At 32.6% G+C, this 26,098-nt stretch overlaps 3 protein-coding genes across 3 annotated transcripts in view; all 3 read right to left on the bottom strand.

The window, feature by feature from the left end:
* LOC145331802 (uncharacterized) overlaps nt 1-4,559 on the bottom strand; it is a 60,521-nt gene extending 55,962 nt beyond the window's left edge. Inside the window, exons 1-2 of the mRNA XM_080176646.1 lie at nt 4,493-4,559; nt 219-291 (exon numbers count right to left, since the gene is read on the bottom strand). The gene's annotated coding sequence lies outside the window, so the exon portion shown is untranslated. The remainder of the gene's footprint in view (nt 1-218; nt 292-4,492) is intronic.
* On the bottom strand, nt 4,558-10,342 carry Sf3a2 (splicing factor 3a subunit 2). The gene is made up of 7 exons (XM_080176652.1): nt 10,198-10,342; nt 8,852-9,028; nt 8,205-8,350; nt 7,508-7,604; nt 6,752-6,865; nt 5,632-5,815; nt 4,558-5,243 (listed from the first exon to the last, which is right to left on the bottom strand). The coding sequence occupies exons 1-7, from the start codon at nt 10,321-10,323 to the stop codon at nt 5,203-5,205; spliced, it is 885 nt and encodes a 294-aa protein (XP_080032778.1). The 5' UTR covers nt 10,324-10,342; the 3' UTR covers nt 4,558-5,202.
* On the bottom strand, nt 10,342-26,050 carry LOC145331808 (uncharacterized). Its single transcript, XM_080176655.1, has 8 exons — nt 25,911-26,050; nt 18,423-18,493; nt 16,353-16,390; nt 15,593-15,857; nt 15,110-15,167; nt 14,273-14,346; nt 13,524-13,614; nt 10,342-11,935 (listed from the first exon to the last, which is right to left on the bottom strand). The coding sequence occupies exons 1-8, from the start codon at nt 26,019-26,021 to the stop codon at nt 11,900-11,902; spliced, it is 744 nt and encodes a 247-aa protein (XP_080032781.1). The 5' UTR covers nt 26,022-26,050; the 3' UTR covers nt 10,342-11,899.
* Between the last annotated feature and the right edge of the window lie 48 nt (nt 26,051-26,098).

The following is a 26,098-nucleotide window of genomic DNA, read 5'->3' on the forward strand; positions in this document are numbered from 1 at the left end:
CTTAGGGACTTTAGTAAATTTTGATTGGCTGGTTCATTAAGTTAAGTGTCCAAACGTTTCAACAGAAGGGGTAATTTTGTGCATAGCCATTGGAAAACTTTATCAATTATTGGTCATTGTCTTATCATAGTTCCCTGGCAGTTTAGCCTCTACGATCATTTATAAAGGCTATAAGAAGATCCACTTCATATCTTATACTTGATCCTCATAAAAATAACCTGTTAGAAAAGTCCAGAATTTTGTTAGCTGTGGATTGTTAAAGCGTGCAACCAACTTTTAACTAGATGCAACCTAAATTGTTAAGAACAAGCGCTTTACTTTATTTGTTTTTAGCAACATTAATATATAATACAATACTTGTTATTTATCGCATCGTATTATAGACAGCTTTCCACGGATATAAAAATGAAAGATTATAAGATTAAAACAACTTTTGTTGCCCCGAAGGCCGAATTTTGGTATCAATTTTTTATTATGATTTAATATTCGTGGAAAGTTGTCTGTAATACGATGCTATAGATTATTTTAAGTATGGCTGAGAACCAGTTCTTATCCAGCGGATATTTATCCGTTCGAGGCCATACTGGAATAAACAGTTTAGAGTAACAAGAAAATACAAAGTAGAATGATGTCGATCCGTCTTTACGGATCAAGCTTACAATCTCGGTAACCGGTGGACCGATCAGGCTCTGCTTTTCAGGGATCATACCTACTGATCGCTAACATTTTAAGCAATTTTTAATTTTTTTGAGAGGGGGCAGGAATAATTGTCCATACCACCCCTCCCCCTCTAGTTTTTTCTCATTTCATCAAACTTAAATCAAATATAGGGGGGGGGGGGGTAGATTAATATACCACACTTTTCTGGGATCTTGCTGTGTCAAGTATCAACTGTTGGGAATATCAAAGGATGACTCCATGCAAAATTTGAGCCGGATCCGGCCAAAACCGGCCGTGAATTTAAAAAAAAACCGTTTTTTTCCGGTTTTTAAGGGGTATCTGTAAATCGATTCAGCTAGAGCAAAACCGGTTGGAGGTACAAAAAATTTTACTTCACATGAAATTTAGCCTATGCAATTGCTTACAAAAATGTACTTCATCATCAACTTGATTGGACAACTCTTTCCCCTCCTAAATGTCCATTAAAACCTCGGAAACGGCAAAAATCGCCAAAAATCACGCCTTCTGCGGCGAATAACGGCTAAACGGTCAGCCGGAGGCGAATGAAACATAAATAAAGAAATGTCCGCCTCAAAAAGTTGTTCAACATCAAAGAGATGCTTGAAGTCTCTAAAACGACTCCTTCCCCTCCTTTAAGGGGAAAAACTGAAAAAAACGTGATTTTCAAAAGTATGCCCACTTCGTGGGTGTGAGGGGGAACTGAACCCGTCACCCCAGGGTCACCAAATATAAAGTCTAGGCGGCCCACAATGCTGAATTTTCACCAAGTGAAAGTCTTGTGTCATTATCTCTTATGAGAAAAAAGCTATTAATTAATTAAAATTTTAAATTGTGAGTTTTTGATGGATTTCTTTGATGAAATGACAGGCCGGTCAATTTTTAGGCCATTTTTTGCGGTTTTTGGGCCGTCACGCACAAACGGTTTGAGATAATCTCACGGGACCTTTTGCCCAACCTAAGTCTGGTTATTTGTGAGGTCGGTCTAGGAAAAAAAATCAGACTTACGCAAAAGATTATAATTATAATCTTTACACAGAAAAATGGCACGAGGTGAGAGTTTGAGGGGGCAAAATGAGCCGACCAGCGATTTTTGACGGCGCGCAGCGACGTCGTGCTTCATCCATTCCGGGATTTTTTTTCTTAGACCTTACAAATAACCAGACTTAGGTCGGGCCAAAGGTCCCGTGAGATTATCTCAAACCGTTTGGGCGTTACGGCCCAAAAACCGCAAAAATGGGTGACGGGTTCAGTGCCCCCCACACCCACGAAGTGAGCATACTTTTGAAAATCACGTTTTTTCAGTTTTTCCCCTTAAAGAAGGGGAAGGAGTCGTTTTAGAGACCTCAAGCATCTCTTTAATGTTGAACAACTTTTTGAGGCGGACATTTCTTTATTTATGTTTCATTCGCCTCCGGCTGACCGTTTAGCCGTTATTCGCCGCCGAAGGCGTGATTTTTGGCGATTTTTGCCGTTTCCGAGGTTTTAATGGATATTTAGGAGGGGAAAGAGTTGTCCAATCAAGTTGATGATGAAGTACATTTTTGTAGGCAATTGCATTGGCTAAATTTCATGTGAAGTAAAATTTTTTGTACCTCCAACCGGTTTTGCTCTTGCTGAATCGATTTACAGATACCCCCTAAAAACCGGGAAAAACAGTTTTTTTTTAAATTCACGGCCGGTTTTGGCCGGATCCGGCTCAAATTTTGCATGGAGTCATCCTTTGATATTCCTAACAGTTGATACTTGACACAGCAAGATCCCAGAAAAGTGTGGTATATCTAGGGGGGGGGGGGGGGGGCTGATACAACTCTCCTCTGTAGTGAAAATTTCTTTTTTGCCAATAGATTTTATGTAAAAAGTTATATAAGAAGTTAACATTAACATTATTATATAAGAAGACTTGTATTACCATATTTCCGTCCGGACAAATAACAACAATCACTTCAGAGATTTTTATGATTCTTGGCGCTCTTATTTTTTAATATTTGAGGAAAAAGAAAACAGGAAGTCTTTCTTCTGTCAATAAATCAAGATCTCGCCAACCGCTCTATTATTTGATTTTACTTAGTAGCTTCCTTTAGGTCCATGGACGGTTTATATCTATTTAGGGGGATCGTAACTCCTCTCCCGAGAAAAAATGCTCTACCTATCATTAAGTGCCTCTAGAGGCCTCAAGGGTCATAGCCAGGTATAACATATTGCAAGCTTGTCAATACTACCAGAGGGATAAGACAATGGACGATTAATAGCCATTGTCTCCTCCCTCCTAAATTGAATATAAACAAGATTATCCTTTTTTGTTTTTCGTGTTACTCTAAATCAAACAATAAGTATGTGCCTACAATGTTCATAAAAAATACCAGGCTTATTTTAGTCCTTTTATTTGCTATATTATTATCATATTATTATCAATTGCATGCTTTAAAATCCCTATACCTTATATATATACAGTGTGTTTTTTAGAGGAACAAAAGTATTGCTTAATTTAACCCATTAACCATTGACAGAAATTAATGACCAATATCTTATTTTCTTCATTGGCTTGGGGAGTTTTGTAACAGAAAAAAATATCTCGCACTTTTCAACAAATTAAACCTCAAAACCAACTTTTCTCATAGTATATGATTTAAAAAATATTTGTGAATAAATACCAAATTTTAAATTCATTGTTTTAACTAAATAACTTAAAATGCCATTATCTCCCAAACGGCTAGCAGCACAGTCGGTGTAGGTATAACATTAGATTCGGAATTAAAAGGTAAAAAATCTCAAATAATCAACCACTTAAAATGCAGAAAAAGTACACAGCACACATAAATGCGCGAAAAATTTTATTTACGGGCTAGTTTGCTGCATAATTCTAGTGAATTTTATGTTCTTAACTATTTCTTGTTTCTTTAAAAAAAACACACTGTAAAAACAAAATTATGTAACTTAAAAGCTTGGTGCTAAATGCAAAATTTTCTTAAGGCAATTTTAAAGTCCAATATAAATCCAATATTTGTGCTGTAAAATTTTCAAACTTAAATCTGAAATAACATAAACCGGTAAGAACAAATAATCTGAAAAATAATTGGTAGCGACAAAATTGGGATTATGGAAAGAAAACGAAGTAGCTGGTTTCGTCGTATTTTCACAGTAGCTTATCTCCTATTTCTAGCCCCTGCGTGGCAATCATCAACATTTACCTAACCCAACCTGAAATAATCTTTTTTTTTTTAAACATAAAAAAAACATTCAGTGACAGTTTACGCCCCGTCTTACGAAGCAGTACATACAATAGTACACCAAGCTACTGCTTAGTACCAGGTGTACTTTACAATTTTTCATAATATTTATAAATTTAAATTGCATGACTAACACTAGATGTTATGTGTGGCACTGATTAGGCTTCCCTAAAAGTAGGAATATGCGTATCCGAGATGTTTGCATTGCCTTTTTTAGGTTGGCATTAAGTTAACAAGAAAAATAAGAAATAATAATGTCAAAATAAATGTAGGTAAAATTAAATGGACAGGGGAAAAAGAGAAGGAAAGAAGGGTTACAACAAATTTTAAGGCTAGTTTTTCTTCAATTTTAAAACCATTTCTGTAATTAATAATGTAAGGTTTTTAATAAATCCAGGCAAATCAATATATTTTAAGTACATTCATTACATTCTTCAGTATTACATATAGATTTAAATCTATCAAAAGCTACTGTGAAAATTCGACGAAACCAACTACTTCCTTTTTGTGTCCATGAACCCGAAAGTTTTTCAGAATATTTGTTCTTATTAATAAATTAACCCACCACCATTCCAAGGCATTACCTTTTGTCCAGGAGTAATTGTGACTCCCTAAACACCCAGGTGCAACTGAATTGCACCCGTCAATGTCTGAAAGAAAAATGCACATTTGTTTATTCTGTTTTAAATCATTCATTTATTTCAACATAACATTTTATTAATTTTACAAAATTACTAGAAGTTGGAATTTGTTATTTATTTTTATGCTCTGAAAATAATTCTTGATGGTAATTTCATCAAAATAGAAAGAAAATTATGGGGAGAGGAGGGGGGGGGGGGGGAGGTGTAAATGCCCCATCCCCTCTATATAATAACACCTTTTGATTGCCTAATGCCTATAATATTTAGGTCTTGTAGATTTATAAAAATTGCTTCTATAGGTAGTAAAGAAATTCCTCCTTCTAAAATGATCCAAAGTTAAAAAAACAAAATACACTAAAAATTCACCCATTATGTTCGAGGAAATTGCTTTTTGGAAAGAATAAAATAATAGTTATTTCAACAAAAGGATTTTTTCAATTTATCTAGGTATTTAGTTTTTAAGGAAATCAAAGGAAAAAAATAGAAAAAAAATCTAGATACGAAAAAACATTAGTTGATTTTACAAAGTGTACTGTAGTGTGAGGTGTACAAAATTACTATATACATCCAGTAATGTACTGCACAGTACACAAGTGAGGTGTACAATATTACTATATACATCCAGTAATGTACTGTTCAGTACACTGCAAGGATTAACGCATTAGCGGGGGTGGCGGGGGTAAATCTCCACGTCCCTGAATAATTAAAATGATTGAATATTTTCCAAATCAAGGGCAATTAAGTCAATTAAGTATCTAGCAAAAACAAAGATACAAATTGTTTTTTTTTGTCTCAATTTTCCGAAGTTTTAACTCTTTAAAAATAATTTATTAATGTTAATCCTATTACGTAAGGTAGTAAGGTTTTTTGTCTAAAGCCAACTACTAAAATGATTAAGTTCTTCTTTAATGGGAAGCCTTACATATGTCATGGGCTAGTTTTAAGCTGTATTAGTTTTAATCCTTGGTATGGTTTTAAGCTATTTTTCTGTCCCATATCGGACCCTTTGAATTCAGAGCCCCCTAAGGCCTAGATGCTAGGGGCTCAGCCAATACCATTATTTTATTTAATCATTTCAAATTCCTGCATTCTGTTGGGGTGAAAGTTTGGGGGTGGGGGCGGCATTCCAGGTGGTCCTCCAGGTCCTGGACCTCCCATATGGTGGCCCGGGGGCATGGGAGGGGGTGGCAGGTTTGGTGGTGGTCCTCCAGGACGTCCGCCTTGGGGAGGGATGACCGCTGGCGGCGGCACAGGCTTCACATTAGCCTAAATAGTTAATTATAGTTATTTCGTGGAAAATTGTCTGTAATACGATGTTATACATTTTTTCAGTAAGGCTGAGAACCGGTTCTAATCCTGAGGTGGATTCTTAAAAAAAATTTGCCCCACTAATCGCTTAGTGGGGCAAAATTGTTTTCGTGAAAAATCCACCAAAATCACATCAAAAATCTACTAAAATTAAACAAAATCATAGAAGGGTTATTAACATAAGATTTTATTTAATTTTTGCAAATTTTTTATGTGATTTTGGAGGATTTTTCACGAAAACAATTATGTCCCATTAAGCGATTAGTGGGGCAAATTTTTTAAAGAATCCACCTCTGTAATTTTAATCAGTTTTGAAGTCATATATATTAGGTATAAACCTATATTAGGGAAAAAATTTAGAAATCTACAACCCTTTCTTCCGCCAAATACTTAAAACCTAAAAGAGGGAAAATTTTGAAATGATTAAGGGAGAAAGGACCATTGTAGAGATCCCGCAGAACATTTTTTACAACTAAAATAACGCAACTTGTAAAAAAATTATAACCAGAATTTACATAACCTTGTTTATATTTTGTTTAAAAATAAACCGTATATTATTTCAATACATTTGAGGGAAATAAATCCTAAATTTTTCTTAAAGTAAGATAATATACCTCAACATAATCCTTAAAGTAAGAACAACAACAAATAAGAGAATATCTGTATGTACCGAAAAATCTAGCTAACCGCTGGAACGATATGGTTCTACTTTACAGTGAAGCAAGGTTTTTAAAATCTATTTTCAGGAGGGGTAACTATTTCCCCTTTGAGGAGAAGAAAGATAAAAGTAAAACCCCCCCCCAAAAAAAAAGTTTTCTTGTGTTTTCTTTAAAAAACTGAAATTGAAAGTAAAGGATCTATCAATACAATCTAAAAACAACAACTTAAACCCACCTGTTTATTGGGATCAACCAGCTTGAATGAGAACTGAAGGAAAAACTCTTTAGTCTCCTTGTTCCAGTGACTCCAGAATCTACCTTCGGACTTGTCAACTTCTCTGCTAGGTACCTAGAAGCAAAGACATAGACTATATTTAAAACAATCAATGCATAAAAAAACTGCAGCCATGCAGAGAATTTTATCTAAATATTACTTCAAAAATCCGAGCAAAACTGCTTTTTTCAAGAAAAAAAAACTTACAGCCAAGCCAAGTAATCCTTAACAAGAAAAAGCTGCAGAGCCCTTTAAGGAAATTAAAACACTACCAATTAATTAAGTAGTTAAGTTAAATAACTAAATTGTGTAGGGTTCTCCCTCGATTTCAAGATATAATAACGAGAACCAAAGAGCATCATTCAATTGTAATAAGATGCGGTAGGCTGCGTAGGCACACTATATTTGGTTAAGTAACATAGCATTCAACAAACAATCAACACTTTGATAGCACGACCTTTGTCTAGAAGTCATAACTATGCATGGTATTTATCCTTATCTTACTATTAGTGTCACGCGCCTAACATAGCTGCAGTTTTTACAATTTATATAGTAAATTTTTGTCATATAGTATGATATAGTATCCACATTCATCCTATAAAGTATAAATAGTATATATAGTATGCAGTGGTCGCCCTGCAATTATTAACGTCTTCAATTTGACACGGTGTGGGTCAGACTCGAACCCGACAACATGCTGATGCAGCGGAGGATTACCTTGAAAGCAATAGTCTCATAGGGTTCCGCAGCGAATAGGAGGTATTGCCACTTGCGGTCTGGGGGCTCAACCTTCTGTTCATAAGCAGACATGAACCTAAACAAATAAATGAATTTTTAACAATGCAATGGTATGATAATTTGTCCATAATGTGTATGTTGAATTTTTCCAACCTTATAAGAAATTCCTAGTATCATAAGGTATAATCTAATGAGCTTAGAAAAGAGGCACATGATTTTTAACACGATCCCTTAAAACTAAATGTTTACTACAATACATCTTAGAAATATTCTAGACAGTAAAAATTCATGTATATGTTTCCATAAATAGGGATAAGGGACCTAATTGCTAAAAATTTTTGATTTTTAAAATAACGCACTTTATTGTATTGAGTTATTTTTTGCAAAGTAAACAAATTACTCTTAGACAATTTTATAAAAAGTTTAATTTTCCAACAAACTACCTACCAATGTAAATATCAGGGCTTGGCAATCGCGAGTCAGCCGCGACTAAGCCATAAAATTAAAATCGTTTGAATGCTTTAGTTTTTTTAAAGACTTCAGATAGGTTGTCTTCCAGCTGTTTTTTAAAATGGTAAAAGGTTAATTTCCCTGAGGCTTACAGGTGGCTGACGAGCCCTAATAAATATAGTCTAATTTCTTAAACTAATATCAAATTTGTATTGCATTGCTTTACCTATGTCGAGGCACAACGCCTTCTGCAATTTCTGGATAGTCAACCTCGTACAGGAGCGACTGTTGTCCGTTTTCTGGGTCACGTTGCTTGGTAACTCTGTAACCAGGACGACCAATCTTTACAAACTTCTTGATGTCAACTCCAGCCTTAATAAAAATAATATGTCTTTTTTTCATTTAATTTTAATTTCTTATTTTAATTTTATCAAAATTGGTGCTTTTCCAAAAATTGTCTGGCAAGCACTAGACCCTCCCCCTCCTATTCTTGAAATAAATTGAAAATAAGATAGGGGGTAGTTTATTTCCTATGGCTTTACCTAACAACTGCGGTTAATATAACCTAACTTAACCAGACCTAAAGTAACAAACTAACGGAAAATACTCCTTCTCTTTGTTTACAAGTTATTTAAAAAATAAAGAAGGGTATTTGTGCTCAACAAGGCAATTAAGGGGAAAACGATATTGTAATTTTGAATAAATCCTATTATATAAAGTAGTACATTTTTTTGTTAGTACCTTAAGATTTCGATAACTACTAAACCATTAGGTACCTAGTCTTAAAGTTCTCAGTTTTTGAGAATTCTCACATTTGTTTCGGGGTGATTTAAAATTAATCCTTGGTCTGGTTTTCTTCTATTTTCTTCTTACCTTTTGAGGTGCAGGTTGGACGGGCGCTTCTTTGGCCTCCTTGGCCGCCCTCCTGGCGAGGTTACTCTGATGCTTCTTGCCCTGTGTGTGGGCCAGGTAGCTAGCCTCGTTGTTGTGCAGGGTCAGGCACAGCTTGCACTCATATGTACCCAAATGGTTCCGCATAAAGTAGGGATCCTAATATAAAATAAAAAGTTAGTTTTGAAAAGGTAAAACTACTAGCATAAAATATTATAAAAGGCTAGTTTCATTGTTTGTTATAAATGGTTGAAAGTATAAAGACTAAGACGAAGCATACACTCTTACTGTCAATGTAAATATTTATATCATTTGTAGATTTATCTAACGTATGTAAAATAAATATAACCTTGGGATCTTGAGGGATAAGACAATGGACGATAAATTGATATTCTACCCCAATGATAGCAAAAAAATAATTCCTTCTGTAGATTAAACTTTGGATTCAACCAATCAAATTTCAATATTAGTTTTTGGAGCCAACGGATAAGATAACGTCGTTAAAAAACTATGGGTACCTATTTCATTTACAGTCCAATGGCCCTTCCCTCCCTGATAAAACCACATGATTATATTTTTAATCTTATGAAATATTTTCATATTATTAGTGCACTAATTGAGAAACATTTCGGTTTAAAATGTATTTTTACTTCATGAAATGTCAATGTATAGTTATGATTTTAATTGAATTTTAGACAGGGGTGTTGTATATTCCGCACAAGATTCATTCTTTTCCCCCGGCTGCAAAATATTTTATTTATTACCCCCCCCCCCCCCCTACCTAGTTTTATATATTTTTTGTAACCCCTGCCACATATAAAATATTTTGCAGATAGGAAAAAAAAAAAAAAAAAATTTGTGCATAAAAAACACCCCTGCATTAATCCAAATAATTTAAGTACCTAAATATTTTACAATCCACTTTTTTATTCTGTTAAATAATATCTTAAGTTAAAATAGCAAACAAAAAAAAATTGAAAATATTTTAGTCTAGAAAACAAAGAGAATGAAAAAAAGGAAAGACAAACGGACATTTGGTTTCGCTGCTAAAAAACAATAAGCATTTGTTTTATGTAACGCAGACATGCTTATGATATTTTTTAAATATACAGAATATAAGTTCCACTAAAGGGTTTGTTCCCCTATTCCGTTTGTCGCTGTACCGAAAAAATCTATGATAAAATAGTATGATTTATATTGATAAAATAATACCAAATTTACTTAGGTATTGTTAATAAATCATTGAAAATACCATTATATACGTTAGCATGTTCTTATTAAAATCTGCTCAATCATTTCGTTATTTCGGCAGTCAAAATAATATTTACCTTCTGAAGATCAATAGTTTCTGCAGCTAACGCGGCCAAACGCTCGCGGCGGTCGCGGTTCGATTCAGACCATGAGGCGGGCCCACCCCCGCCTGTCTTACTTCCAACCCTGTTCTGGAAATCCATTTTTCACTTCAGTACAAGTTCTGAAATTTTAATCAACAAAAAATTTAACCAAGTTTTAAGTTATAACATTTAATACAGTTTTTAAATTCACATTACAGATTGTTAACATTTAAATTATCTATGTTCAAGATTAGTAAGGTTTTTTTGAAGTATTTTAAAAGGTGATGTAACAGCGAGAAAGAAATTCAAAGAAAATATTCAGTATTTTTAACCTATAAATAATGGCAAGTGATATAGGGGAGGGGGGAAAGAAAATCAACTATATTAGAAAATATACACCCCTATTAATTTATATCTATTTTTTAATTAAGAAGCAACTGAATGTATATTAATTGCAGCAATTTAAGTAAAAAAGAATTATAACTAGGTAGGTAACAACTAAAATATGAAATATTAAGAAATTTGCATTTTTTAGTAAGTAATTTTCAACCAATTAAAATACAACTCTCAATTTTATATTAAATATCATTATGTTTGTATAACATATATCTGTACAAATAATTTATATTAAATAATTTACAATATGCTAATTAACAGGTACATAATATATCAATGATATTAGTATACAAAAATAAATTAAGATATACTCCAAATATTAAAAAATAAATAAATACATAATGGACAGAAATAAATATTTAACAAATGTGACAACTTAAGTAGTGAAGCACAAAAAAATAACGAATGGAAAAATGAAATTAAGTACATTAAAGATTCAAAGTTCAATGGTCACAAGGAAAGGGAGAAAAATTACCACAATCACCAAGACTGACGAACAGACAGACATATTATAAAGTAGCTTCGCAACTTAGACATACAATTAAGCTTTTGTAAGATAAATAAATCTTATTTTCATAATCCTTATATCAGATATTTGTTTGTTTTTATTTTTGGAGTAGATTACCATTTCTCGGGAAACAAAGAAATTACATTATGTATTCAGTAAAAATAATCGGATCATGGAAAGAAAATGAAGGAGCGGGTTTCGTAGTATTTTCACAATGGTAGGTTGTTTTAGGTTAGGTTAGGTAAATGTTGAGGATTGCCCCCGCAGGATTAGAGCCCGCAACATGGGCTAGAAATAGGAGAAAAGCGGAGAAAAGGTACAACGAAAATATGACGAAACCCCCTACTTCGTTAATAATCTTAAGATTTATTATATTCAAAAATGTTTTAAACCTAGTATTGGAATATCTTTATAAAATCCCTGTCGTAGCGTAGTAAAGGAAGTACTGCAATTTAAGGAGCACCTTAATTTTTCTTTTGGACTTTTCTAAATCATTTTAAAATCTTTACTCAGGAATCTAAAGGGATAAGACAATGGCCGTTAAATTGACGTACATCCCCAATGATACATTAAATTAACCCTTTTACAGATTACAATTAGTGGTTCAAACATTATCACACTCTACTTAATGAACCAATCAAACTTTAATAAAAGTCCCCAAAATTGTTTAGCCAACGTATGAGAAAACTTTTAGGACTAGTGCAATAAACAGCCCAATGTCTCCCTAATTTTTACCTCTGTCCATAATATACTTATCTATTTTTAAATCAACTTTTATATTATTTTCTGTTTTCATAACGTTTCATTCACATCTGAACTTTCCAGAGCCTAAAGTATAAAAAAAATAGATTAATAATATATCTTAAAACGAAGCTTCTCTTTATATAGGGTGTGTCAGTCCAATCCATATGTAACGGATATATTCTTCATTGTAAATTCAGGCTTATAAAAAGAGTTTAATTTAGCTGTTTTTTCAACACATTTACACATAAAGGTGTTAAAAAAACCCGATCGCTTCACTCTTTTCAATATAAACCATACAGTCTTGGTCAAAAACTAATAAAAAATGACCCAATTCATGTCCAAGCAATGACAATGAGAAAACACTATTGAATTTTGATTTCTACTTACCTCTCCTGAGCACTACAGCTCGATTCCTAGCCCTTGTGGAGAATTTTTCCTTACATGGAGAGTGCATATTTTATTACAAATTTTTACAGTTTTGTCTTTTTTTAAAAAGAATAAACTGTCAAAAGTACTTGAAATCCTGTATATAGACCCCATATAATGTTCAGAGTTTTTGTTGGGGCCTATAAAGACCTTTCTATGGACGCCTTAACCAGATTTCTTACTCAATCCTTGCCAATTTGGCATCAATAAGACAGACCCTTCAAACATTGAGACATGAAGGTTCTGTCTTTAAAAAAAAAGAACAAACCGTCTTAAGTACTTAAAATCTTGTTGATAGACCCCATAATGTATAGAATTTTGAATGGGGCATGTCAAGATCTTTTTATAGACACCTTAACCAGGTTTCTAACACAATCAATGACATTTTGGCATCAAAAAGAAAAATCTGTCAAACATCAAGAACTAGAGAGACCCGTCATGTCTCAATGTTTGATGGGTCTGTCTTTTTTATGCTAAATTGGCTAGGATTGAGTTATAAACCTGGTTAAGGTATCTATAGAAAGGTCTTTACATGCCCCATCCAAAACTCTGAACATTATGCGGCCTATCTACAAAATTTCTAGTATTTAAGACAATTTGTTGATTATTAATCTCCATGTAAGGAAAAATTCTCCACAAGGGCTAGGACTCGAGCTGTAGTGCTCAGGAGAGGTAAGTAGAAATCAAAATAAATAATGTTTTCTAATTGTCATTGCTTGGACATGAATTGGGTCATTTTTTATTAGTTTTTGACCAAAACTGTATGGTTTATATTGAAAAGAGTGAAGCGATCGGTTTTTTTTTAACACCCTTTAATAGGATTGGTATTGAATCCTCGGACAAAAATGTGCGAAGTACTACTATAATAAGGGCTTAAAATAAACATAGATCAACACTAAGCCTGTCATTCAAGCAATTTTTTACAAAACCAGACATGTTCGCATTTATGCATATTGCATACTTATTTTATAATTTCAGTTCAATTGCTTAACTTGTTTTTAACTCTTATAATTCTTGATAAGAAAATCTAAATAGCTAGTAAACAAATAATGATTTTAATTAAATCTTCTTGTGAATACAATTCTTGATAACCTACTAATCAATTTTAAATAGCTAAAGCCTTCTACTAAACTAATAATGATTTTAATTGAACAAACCTTTTTTATCTACATTTCACGTCTTTACAAAAACGCAGAATGTGGTATAAAAAGCTTGGGTTCCATAATTTTGTAATTCAAATACTTACATTATTTCTGTGTACAAGACTATCACCCACTTGTGGTATGAGAGAATCTGAACACCCTGGCCTGCTGCTAGAATCAACATCTTCACTTAATCTAATAACATTATAGTTTAAAAATCGACCACTAGAGGGTTCTACTAGCTTAGTCAGGTAGGGAGGAGACAATCGATAAAATTACACTTAGAATCACTTATTAGTTGCTAAAAAAACTTTTATTCAATTGTTTTGTTGAAATTTTACACCAATAAATTTAATCTGCAGAATGCATTAATTTGGTTATCATTATTGAAGGAGGATGTGCATTGTATAACAAAATATCGACCATTGTCTTATCCCCTACATCAACTAAGCAGTTTTCATTATGAAGTTTACAATATTTTACTAAAACGAACGCAAATAAAAACAGAACATTAAAAAGATTTACAGATCCGGAATCCGTTTTTTATAGCGAATTCGGATTCTTAATTGTTAGGCTAAAATTAGCGTCTTGATTTTTTTTTTCAACCCCCCCTTCCCCTCTTTGAAGGCAAAGATCACCACCCCCCATTTCTCCACCTATAAAAAAATATGAAAAAACGCAGCTTTAGATTCTTTCCAGTACCCCATTTATTTTTTTAAAAGGCCTTTTAAAATATTACTAGAATCCGGAATCCGCAGAAAATCTGTTTTATTTTTAGACGGAATCTTGTAAGAATCGGAATCCGGTCCAAAAATTAGACGGTGCCAACCCTAATAATAAATGAATAACATACCTACTGTTAGATGTGATATCATTTGAGTTAAAGCTTTTAGTTCCCATTCTTTGTTCTAATTCTTTCCATGGGTCCTAAATAATACACAGTTGTCCGCGAATATGTAAACAAAAAATGAGATTAGGCCTAAGATTTTGATTTTTAAGGGAATATTGAAGACGTGATTTACATTATGATTATTATTTATAATCCATTGGAAAGAAGCGGATTCGCGGCTGTTAGGAAACAATGTTAAGTAATAGGATTGCTGTATAAAATGTTATACAATAAAATAAAACAAGGATGCTACATCCATAAAAGTGAAGTTCTGAAACGGTAGGACAAACAAACTTCAACACTTGTAGTGTCAGAACTGAATAATCAGAATAAAAACTGTATGTCTAAACAAAATTGAAAGTAAACTTTTTGCAAAACTGGATTTTGATTAAGGACATACTAACTTATACTTTTTTCAGGCTTGATCATAGAGATGCTTCGTTTTTTACATTGTACTTTATTGTCTTTTGAATCAGTATTGAAATAAAAAAACTGAAAAATATAAAAAATAGTTGTCAAAAAAGTAAAAAATCAACATGTTTTTAATGAACGTACGGACTTCCTAGAAATGATTATAGAGTTGCTACGCTTTCTTTCTCGCACCTAACTACTCCAGGAATCACCATGCCAAATTTGAAATCAAAAGGACAATCTAACATGCATAAATTAATATTTATCTGTTAAAGACGGGTCTTTATTAAAGAAAGCTTCGCTTTTAAAAAAAGGAGAAAAATCCAACACATTCTTGAGTGGAATTTTTTTTATACACATTACCAGAATAATACTTAAACAAGGACAAACCTGTAACATTGTCGCGTGGAAATAAGCAGAGATATCTTTTCCTCCACCAGAACTAGATCTATTGATTTAACAATTATTTTAACTCATATAAGCTTTTTATTCAAAGATATATTAATCATTTTCTTAGGCAGCCAAATGAAAATTTCGCAGATATATTTATTTTAGTGATACAGCCTACAGTACTTATTTTTCCTATCTTAAATCTAAGTTTCATTTCATCAAAAAGTAATTTAGACAACGTTTGTATGATTAGATTCTTGATAAAAAAAAAACATAATCTCTTTCATTATAAGAACAAGGTTTCTTTAGAGAGATATATTAAAATTTTTTTGTTAGAAATATAAGGTTTCCTTCAATAGTTAAACCCTTAACTGTTAAATTTTAAAAAAATATGGTTCTAAGAGGAATAGGAAAACTAATAATAGTCAAGTAGAAAAGTAGTTAATTAAGTACTTAAGTAGTAAGAGGAAAAATAATAATTTCCTAGAGTTATCATAACCCCCACCTCTGCCCCCTCTACCACCCCCATTACCTCCTCCACGCGGGGTGAAACTAAAATGATTTCCACTGCCTCCCCTCCCCCCACCACCACGGGGGGTAAAATTTCCCCGCGGAGTAAAGTTGCCACGGCCATTGTTATATGGTGAAAAGTTTCCTCCATTGCCGCCTCTGCCACCCCCTCTGTTGTTGTAGGGTGAAAAGTCACCTCCCCCTCCCCTCCCACCTCCTCCTCTCGGCGTATATCCACCTGAAATTAATATTATTTCTTAGTAGCGAACCTACTTAATAATTCACTTAGTCTGTCTGACTGTCAAACTACCGTCATTCCCTAACTCTATGGGAGAAACGTGATTATCTCGGTTACTATTTCAGTTAGACTGCTGATTTACTTTGCTTGTCAGATTGTAGGTCAGGCTACTATTTAGTCTTTGACAAGGTTTCGTAATATTATTATTTTCAATTCATGATTTTTCATTTGTCAAGCCATTTTCTTAAATATCTCTAAAACTAAGGGAAAAACATACAAACGAAAATTGATAGTAGCCTAGTATGCAAGTCTATGTCCCCCCCCCCTTGTTTTTTTATTTAACTTGTGGAAAATTTATGAAAAAATTTCTACCAAAAGGTCATTATGAATAAAATAACTAATATAATACTGTTTTTTATTTAACTTGTGGAAAATTTATGAAAAAAATTCTACCAAAAGGTCATTATGAATAAAATAACTAATATAATACTATACCTGAGTTAAAATTTTGGTTGTTTCTAAATCCAGGAGATCTAAAAATAATATCTTTTATTAAGACCTTTTCATTACAATATATCTAAGAAATATATTTATCATATTCGTAAATATAATTAAATAAACAAGGATAGTTATTATTTATAAACATAAGAGCAAAAAAAAACATTTTAGCAATCCCAATCTGAAATTAGCAATCCGCCTAATTTTTGTATTAAGATTGCGGATTCGGATTGTTAACTTAAATGACTTTTGTAGCACTTAAAATGATTTTATTTAAAATGGGGCAGACAAAACCAAAAATAGTATTTTTTTTTGTTTCTTAACTACAAGTAAAATGGTGGGTAGCCTCCAAAGTTTTATTGTATTTTATTTTTCAGTAGCTTTTCATGCTTATTTTAGGTTAGGTAAGGGTTAAAATAGGGCCGCTGTACGGGCTAGAATAAAAAGACCTTTAAAATTATTGATATAATCCGCAATCCACGGATTAATCTGCTATTTACGAGGGGAGCGGATTTTTGAAAAAATCAGAATCCGAATCCAGCCTTAAAATTGGGCGGATTACCAATCCTATTTTTTTTTTTACAGTAAAACAAGTAGTAAGAATATTGTTAATTAAGATGTATAGCAGAATTACGTAGTATTGACCGGTTGTGTACCAATAGAAGGGAAATACAGGATAGGTAATTGAGTAATTAAGCAGGGTATGTAAGTATGCCTAGATACCTTTTTTATCAAAATAAATAATTGCATCCGCATTCTATAAGAATAAATTTCTATTTTGATGTGAATATATTAATTTTAATTACGTTTTTATTTAGTACGCATTAAACCTATTATAAAAAAATTCCTTTGATATCAATATATTAATTTTAAGAACTCTTATAATACCTAACATTTGTAGGTATTAAGTGCGCATTATATTATAAATAAAAAATTCTTTCTTTGAATAAAGTCCTTAACTTGAAAATAAGAGGGAGGGGGAAGTAGATTTTCATATGTTTACTAATTTATGTCAGGTTAGGTTTGGTTGGGTACTAGGTAGCCCCACACCAAGAATAATTCCAGCAAAGTTGGTTGTCCCTGAAGTAAGGGGGGGGGGGGGGGAGTTCTGACACATTTGAGTAAATCTGGTGTAAAGGCTTTATCTTTGGACTGAAAAGATAGGTTATGAGGGATATTCTTATATGATGAATTTCCCCCAGATTTAAGATTTTATGCATATGCCTCCAGGTTCCAAAGCTCCAGGCCTCCAAGTGGTCTCTGTACAGGTAAAAATTAAAAATAAGATTTTTTTAAAGAGTTAGAGGTTAACTTATAGAACAAAATATACTTCTTTTTGATGATAATTCACATATTTGAAGAAAAAAAACATACATATTTTGTCTTATAAGCTGGCATCTAACTCTTTAAAAAAAAATTATTTTTATTTTTACCTGTACAAAGACCACCTGGAGGCCTGGAGCTCCGGAACCTGGAGGCCTATCCAAAAAATCTTTAATCTGGGGGAAATTCATCATATAAGAATGATTTTATCACTAATGACCTATCCTCTCAGTCCAAAGATAAAGCCTATACACCAGGTTTACGCAAATGTGTCAGAACTCCCCCCCCCCCCCCCCCTTATGCATAGGAAAAAAACTACCCCGCTCCCTTTATTTATAAATCAACTATAAATTCAGTGTTCGATAGACACATATTCAATTTCTAATACTCCTTTTCTTATGATCAAACAGGAGACATACCAACAAATAAGCGTGAGGGTGTATATTCTGCACAAGATATATTTTTTCCCCTGGCGAAAATACATTTCACCCCCCCCCCCTAGTTAAAATTAAAAGTCCATCATTCTAAGGCATTTTTGTGTCTGTAGATGAGATGATCAGGACCAGTAACTTTTTGCTGATTTTTCATATATCTTTCCATATTTTTGGTCCGATTTTCATAATTTTTCTTGGTAGGTAATAGTTTCAGAACTATTTTTTTCTCATTCTTCCCAGCCCTCTTAAGCCGGGGATCCTTTGCAGAATATATACCTCTGTAAGAGTATCTGGGTTATTAAAATTCTACCTGGAATTATCTGTATTGCTGTCTGAAGCACCAAATCTCTTCCAATTATCAACTCTGTTCTTTTTACCCCACTATTCGTTGACAATTGAAAGATGGATATTTTTTAACTTCTTTACTAGGTATCATAAACTTTATTGTATTTAACACGTATTTTACAGTAACGAATAGACAAATTCTTAATAACTACACCCTGGGTGCCTCTAAAGGCTTTTTGTGGAGGGGTTTTTGAGAAAAAAAATTCTCAAAGTAAAGCACCCAAACGTTAAATTTTTTTTTGGCAAAAAACAGAACATTAACAGTAGTTTATTTGTTTTATTATGAAGTAAAACCAATAAAATTAATAATTCTCTTTTTATTCATACATAATTTATTTGTAATAATGTTCATTAATCAATGCGGTAACTTTTTATACCAAACATGGAAAATAATGTAAATAAGTAACTCTGAAACACAACATTTTTTATTAAAGAAACGATATGACGGGAAGCTTATTTTGTTAGAAGCTAAAGATCTCGGAAATTACTGGTCAGAATTGATAGTTCTTTTATCGGTACTTTATATGTCATGGGCTATTATAATTTTCCTTAAGTCCCCCGTTCCACCAGCTTACATTGGTTAATATAGAGTAGATTAACTTCTAATAGAAAACAAACAAACATTTCTTACTTCTTTTAATATAATGCTGAGCTGGATCTTTAAATCATTTCAATGGTGCGCCGAATCGGGGTGCGCCGAATTTCAGCCAATCACAGAGCGGCATTTCGAAAAATGCTGTGCTCTCATTGGTGGAAAGTTGGCTCACCCCGATTTGGCGCACAATTGAAATGATTTAAAGATCCAGCTCTGTACATTTTGTGAGCAAGCATAACTATATATACATAAAAAGTGCAGCAATAAATGGTTATTATAGAGGAAAGATTGTAGAGGCAAACACAAAAGGAATTTAATACCAGATAGGTATGGTTACAATGTACCTTCTCATAAGAAGGTTAAAAACAAACTATTTTGGGGGAAGGTACCACCACTCTTTCAAAGGAGAAATCACCCTAGAAAAATACCCCTTAAAACAGGTTTAACAACTTTAAAATTTGTGCAACAAATATTTTTTACAATCTTGATGAAACAATGTAATTGTAGAAAAGCTACCCTACTATTTTTTTGTACGTAGTGTTTGCATGGGATTAAAATGAGTTATAATATCAGGTGTTAATAAATAATGGAGAAATATTAACCAATCCATCTAAGGTAATCTATTTTCCCACGGGAGAGAAGAGACAATCAACACAGGTAACCAAGGTTTTAACACTGTTACTTGTTGACTTTAAAACTTTGGACACTTTCAATTGAATTTTAGTTGGTTAGTTTCAAACATGTAGTACACATTTAAATCTATAGAAGGCATAATTTTTCTACCTTCCATTATCTGATCCCTGATTTTCCCGGTTAATTACTTCCAAAATGATATTATTAAACAAACTATAAATAAGGGGGGGGGGGGGGTAATGCAACCATCTCGTAATCAATGTATAAATGGCACTTAGAATTAGAATTTCGATCTGGAATTTAATTTGCATTAGTAGTAATCCTTGGTAGGTCTATTTTCCCTAAATCGAACAAAAAGTTGAAAAAGTAACGGCTAACGGCTGGCGGCTCAGGGAGGAGGGGCTAAAAACAGCTATGCTACTAGATGAATAAAAACTGATGCTAGAACGGAAGCCACTAATTGATCATAAAATGATTTATCGAGTACAGTATTTATTGGAATAAAGAAAACTATAAACCATCATAGACATAACATTATTGGGGCGCAACAACCCTATAACATCAATGAATCTAATTTTGCATACGAAAAAATTATTTGTCGCATCGTATTATTAACAGCATTCCGCGGATATAAAAATATACAAGTTCAAGATAAAAACCAAGTTAGATTCATTCTTGTTTAAATAACTTATTTTTAAGGTACTATATACAATAGTAGCTACTAAATTATAATTTGAAGTTAAAACAGCTACTTTTAACTTATTTTTTTTATTTCGTCAATCATGCTTTTGGTGAAAACGCAGACTTATAAGTTACGTATAACACTCCATTCTAGAACACATAGCTATTCTAGAGCAAGAAACTTTAACTTACAGCAATCAACAAACGAAAACTTCAGTCCTATGTAATTTTGGGTCCAGAATCATAATCTGTTAAAACTAAAATCCTATGTCCTGCTTTTTGCAATAAAATCGCATTAAAATTGCAACAAATATTTGCGATACCTTATTTTCATCTTATAAGAAACAATAATCCATTTTGCTAAAACAAAAATTAAAGTTAACCATTTTTTAAATACTTTCATATCTTTAAATTTGCAAAAAAAATATTTTTTTGCAGAATAATGCCATTTTTGTCAGCGATATAAAAAAGTCTCCTAAAAAACAGATTGTTAGAAAAAAAGTAAATGTAAGGATTATAATATGTTTTTCTGAAGTCATTTAATAAAGGGGGGAGGCGGATGTGCCACTTTTTGAAACCAAAACTTAAAGTCAAAGGAACTTAACTAAAAAAAGAGTTACAGGTCTGAGATTTTGCATGGCAGTTGCTTTAAAGGGTTACAATATGGAACAGTGAAGAAACGGCGGTGCAACCGACGAAAACCGTCGAGAAATTGCAAAAAAAAATTCGGCGTGAAACGGCGGTTTTCGGCGGTTGCGCCGCCGTTTCTTCACAGTTCCATATTGTACCCCTATAAAGCAACTGCCATGCAAAATCTCAGACCTGTAACTCTTTTTTTAGTCGAGTTCCTTTGTTGTCTTTTAGTTTTGGTTTCAAAAAGTGGCACATCCGCCTCCCCCCTTTATACAGTAAAAACCAGAATTGTGCAACTTATTTGAATGAAAAGCCAAAAAACGTAATTTGCAAAAAAATTGCAACCACTAAATCTCATAGAAAAATAAACTTTTAACCAATCTAAAGTAATATGTTTTAAAAAACATTAAAAAATATTAATCTTTTATAAAATGAAGTTTGTTTGAAAAGTTCTAATCAATTAGAACAGGGCAAAATTATTTTTTCAAATGCAAACAAACACTTAACTTTGAATATTTCTATAGTTTTTCTAAAACTTAAAAATCAAATCGTACTTAAAATCAATGGTTTGTTTGTTAAATCTTCTTGTGGCGAGATTTTTAAATGTTACTTTTTCATATGTATTGAATAATCATAAAAAAAAGAAAAAAAATTGCATTAAGCCGATTCAAATATATTAAATATTTCCTTATTAAGGCAGCAAAATAAAAAAAGGTGTAAAATAAAAATTATTTATTTTTATTTTTTAGGCTGTATAACTTTTTTAAAAATTTTTAAAACATGATTTTTGCAAAAATAAATATTTTTTCTCTAAAAGGAAATATTGTTTATCTAATCAGCTGTTATCAAAGAATATATCGTTTTCCTATGTTGGGCTAAGAATAGTAATTTCGAGGGATTGACAGCCGCTCACAAGCCTAAAATTCCGCAGGTGTGCAAAAAAAAGAATTTTAATAAGGAGTATTGTCTGTTAAGAAACAAGTTTAGATATCCAGCTTAATTTTAAAGTTATAAGATGACGATTTCACTAAGGCTTACCCGCAGCTTCTGAACACTGTTAATTTCAATTAAAAACTTTATTTATATCAAGTTTGAAAATTGCAGTAACATACTAGGATCATAAATTTAGATCGCACTCTCATTTTAATTGTGTGAAAGATGTTATGCCCCTTGTTCGATCCCTCCAAACAGTAATTATTTGGACGCCCCAAAAATAGACATTAAAAAACAAGAATGACAACATCCATAAAAGCGAAGCTCTGAAACGGTTGAAAAAAAGAAGTAGATTGTCAGAACTCATTAATCAATATATAAAAGTAAAAATTGTGAGTAAATTTGTTAAAAACTCCTGGGTATACATACATTTTTAGTAGGTGATTATAGAGATGCTTCACTTATGAAATTGTACTTTGTTGTCTTAGGAATCAGTATTCCAAAAATCAGATCAATCGGATAATAACATCACATACAAACTTGTTGTTAAAAAAGTAAAAAAACGACATGTTTAAAATGAACATACAGACATTCTGGTATTGAATTTAGTGTTGCTACGTTTTCTTAATTGTACCTTACTACAAAAGGAATCACCATATGAAGTTTCAAATTGATAGGACAACTCTAACATGCCATAATTAACGAAATGAGCTATCCGTTCTGGACGAACAGACTGAGCAACCCTAATTATAGAAAAACTCACTTTTAATAATGATAAAAAAGCTTCGCTCTTTAGTATATACAAGCGGCTGCGCCCCTAGCATCTAGAGGCTCTATTCTAAAGGCTAAATAAGGGCAGAAAAATAGCCTAACACCATGCCCAGATTTATCTATAAAATAAAATAGCCTAAAACCACCTCAGGGCCTATAGGAAGCTTCAATGTAAAGGATTAGCAGCGATTAGCAAGATCCTTTGCTACAGACAAAAAAGCGTACTACTTTATATAATAAGACTAGCGGATACGCCCCAGAAGCATCTAAAGGCACTTTACTTAAGGTAGGAGGAGGAAAAGTCAACCTCATCCCATTTAAAATTTGAGTCTCAAAAAGATAAAAAAAAAATATTTTTTGGGGGGAGGGGGGTGAAAACATCCTCCCCCAAAATAGTTTAAAACCTTCCCAGGACCTATTAGAAGCTTCACTGTAAAGAAGAACAAAATCGGTTCAACAAAAAACGCTTACTACTGTATATAATAGAATAATCACATTTTAATTCAATAGATTATGGCCTTTCAATTAGTGTTAAGAGGGGGGGGGGGGGGGGAGTTCTGACACTTAAACAGTGATTAAAGGCTTTGTCTTTAGAGTGAGAGGATAGATTATTTCACAAAAAAGTTTCCTTTTGGGATGTAGTTTTCCTATTTTTAAAAAAATAATTTATTTGGTCTCCAGGTTTAGGTACTGCTAGCCTACAGGTGGATTTTAGACAGGTAAAAAAATTAAAGTTAGAAAAAACTTATTTAACTTACTTTATGGATACCTAGTATAAACTGATTTGAAAAAAAATTTAAAACAAGCTCCAGTTTCAGGTAGTGTAGGCCTCCAGGTGGATCCTGGACAGATAAAAACTGAAAAATTTTACTTTTTAAAGTCAAAACAAAACTTATGGATGGTATGAACTAATTTTAAGAAAATTTTGAAATCAGGCTCAATGTTCAGGTACTGCAGGCCTCCAGGGGGATCCTGGACAGTTGAAAACAAAAATTTCTACTAAGTTATAGTAAAACTTAATTAACAAAAGTTGCTACTTTTTAGCTAGTATTACCTATTTTGAAAAAAAAGATGAAAGTGGCTACTTTATGTATAGAATAAACCAATTTGAAGAAAATTTAAAAATCAAGCTTTAGGTTCAGATAGTGGAGGTTGATTCTGAGCTGGATCTTTAAATCATTTTAGTGGTGAGCCGGATCGGGGTGCGCCAGAGGTGGTCCAGAGGTGGGCCATAGGTGAGCCCCATCAACTGCTAAAAAACATTGATCTTTAAAAGATTTTTGGCATGATGTTGCCAGATTGCTAGAGACCCTCAGTAACATATCGCTAGAGACACTCAATAACATATCCATATGTGCAATTTTATAACTTAAGCCTGGTCGGTACGGTGTTTTATATAAAACAATATATAATTTATTTAAAAATAATTATAAAAATGTTTTCATGATAGTTTTGCAAATTGTTGGTTTTATCCAGACCAGTAAGAAGTAAAAGTTTATTATAAAGTAGCATTTTTTTTGTAAAATAAGTTTTGTTCTAACCAAAAAGGTAAACATTTTCATTTTATGCCTGTCCAGAATCCATCTGGAGTTCAATAGAAATTGAACCTGGAGTCTAATTTCTCTTTGAATTAGTTAATACTATTAACAAAGTAGGAGTTTTGTAAAATAGATGTAGTAGTTCTAACTCTAAAGGTAAATATTTGCATTTTTACTTGTCCAAAATCAACCTGGAGGCCTGCAGTACCTGAACTTGGATCCTGATTTCAACTTCTTTTCAAATTAGGTAATACTAGCTAAAAAGTAGCAGGTTTTTAAATAAGGTTTGTTCTAACTTAAATAGTAAAAATTTTCAGTTTTTTACTGTCCAGGATCCACCTGGATGCCTGCAGTAACTGAACATGGAGCCTGATTACAAGATTTTCTTCAAGTTAGTTCATACCATCCATAAAGTAGCAACTTTTGTTAAAAAAGTTTTTTTCTAGCTTAAATAGTGGAAATATTCAGTTTTTAACTGTCCAGGGTCCACCTGGAAGCCTGCAGTACCTGAACATGGAGCCTGATTTAAATTTTTTTTCAAATTAGTTCATACCGCCAATAAAGTAGCAACTTTTGTTAAGTAAGTTTTATTCTGACTTCAAAAGTAAACATTTTTAGTTTTTACCTGTCCAGGATCCACCTAGAGGCCTGCAGTACCTGAACCTGGAGCCTGATTTCAAAATTTTCTTCAAATTATTTCATACTGCCCATAAAGTAGCAACTTTTGTTAAATAAGTTTTGTTCTGACTTGAATTTTTTTTACCTGTCCAGAATCCACCTGGAGGCCTGCAGTACCTGGACCTGGAGGCAAATCCCAATTTTTTTAAATAGGAAAACTACATCCCAAAAGGAAACTTTATTGTGAAATAATTTATCCTCTCACTCCACAGACAAAGCCTATAATCACTGTTTACGTAAAAGTGTTAGAACTCCCCCCCCCCCCCCAATTTATAAAAATTTTAACATTTAACCTATAGGTAATTCAAACTATCCTTTCTGACTAGTGCATCTGGGCTCTATTTTTTCATTTGCAAATAGAATACATGTTTGCGGGAGATAATTTAAATTTCATCTTGGTTACCGCAAAAAAATGCGGCACTGCTATGGCTGTAATAAAAAAAATCCAATGCTGATTGCCTATTAACACTTTTTTTTATATATGATTATATCTTATAAAATCAAATACGAACGATATTATATTAAAAATCTGTTATAAATTACAACAAATTAATATTATTTTTTTTACCACTGGGAGTTTTTTATGTGAATGTTATGGACATTGTAGCAGACAAATATAAATTTAAAATTCAGAAAGGTAAAATTTTCAGGGATATTAAAAATAAGTGTATAATTTATTTCATTTGAAAAGTTCATCTAATTAATTATCAATAATCGTATTTCAATATAATATATTTTTGATAGGCAATATATTAACCCTGAAAATTAAAAGTCGTTGTTGTTACTTTAATGATAAGGTTTTTAATTTTTTTTACAAAAACTTAGATATCTCTGAAGAAGGGGAAAGAAGGATTTAACTGTAAATGAAAACATGAAATATAGGCCTTAATTTTATCGCCACACTCTGCGGATTCTTGCGGAGAGGCGTGGATAGTATAATTCGCCTCTGCATTTAGGTGAGATGTTTAATAAACCAATCTTTCTACTTTCCCTTAGGTGTAAAATTATTGGCGTGCAATGGTGTGGAGCTGAAGGGTAGAAAACCAGAGGAGGCCTCAGCATTGTCAAAATTTGGACTGGGAATATTTCCTTCGCCCGACATTTTTTATTCTGGAGGATTTTTTCTCTTCAAACTTAGAAGATTTTTTTCTGAAATGAATATACCAAAAAGTTATTGCA

Source organism: Acartia tonsa, chromosome 11, assembly GCF_053477335.1.
Source record: "Acartia tonsa isolate MP-2025a chromosome 11, ASM5347733v1, whole genome shotgun sequence".
NCBI classification, from domain to species: Eukaryota; Metazoa; Arthropoda; class Copepoda; order Calanoida; family Acartiidae; genus Acartia; species Acartia tonsa.

Coding starts and splice junctions, on each gene's coding strand:
- Sf3a2 (XM_080176652.1), bottom strand. CDS start 10,323: ATGGATTTCCAGAACAGGGTTGGAAGTAAGACAGGCGGGGGTGGGCCC. Junction 9,029..10,197: donor AAACTATTGATCTTCAGAAG/GTAAATATTATT, acceptor ATTTTATATTAG/GATCCCTACTTTATGCGGAA. Junction 8,351..8,851: donor TCCAACCTGCACCTCAAAAG/GTAAGAAGAAAA, acceptor ATTTTTATTAAG/GCTGGAGTTGACATCAAGAA.
- LOC145331808 (XM_080176655.1), bottom strand. CDS start 26,021: ATGTCGGGCGAAGGAAATATTCCCAGTCCAAATTTTGACAATGCTGAG. Junction 18,494..25,910: donor CCAATAATTTTACACCTAAG/GGAAAGTAGAAA, acceptor GTCAACGAATAG/TGGGGTAAAAAGAACAGAGT. Junction 16,391..18,422: donor AGCAATACAGATAATTCCAG/GTAGAATTTTAA, acceptor TATTATTTTTAG/ATCTCCTGGATTTAGAAACA.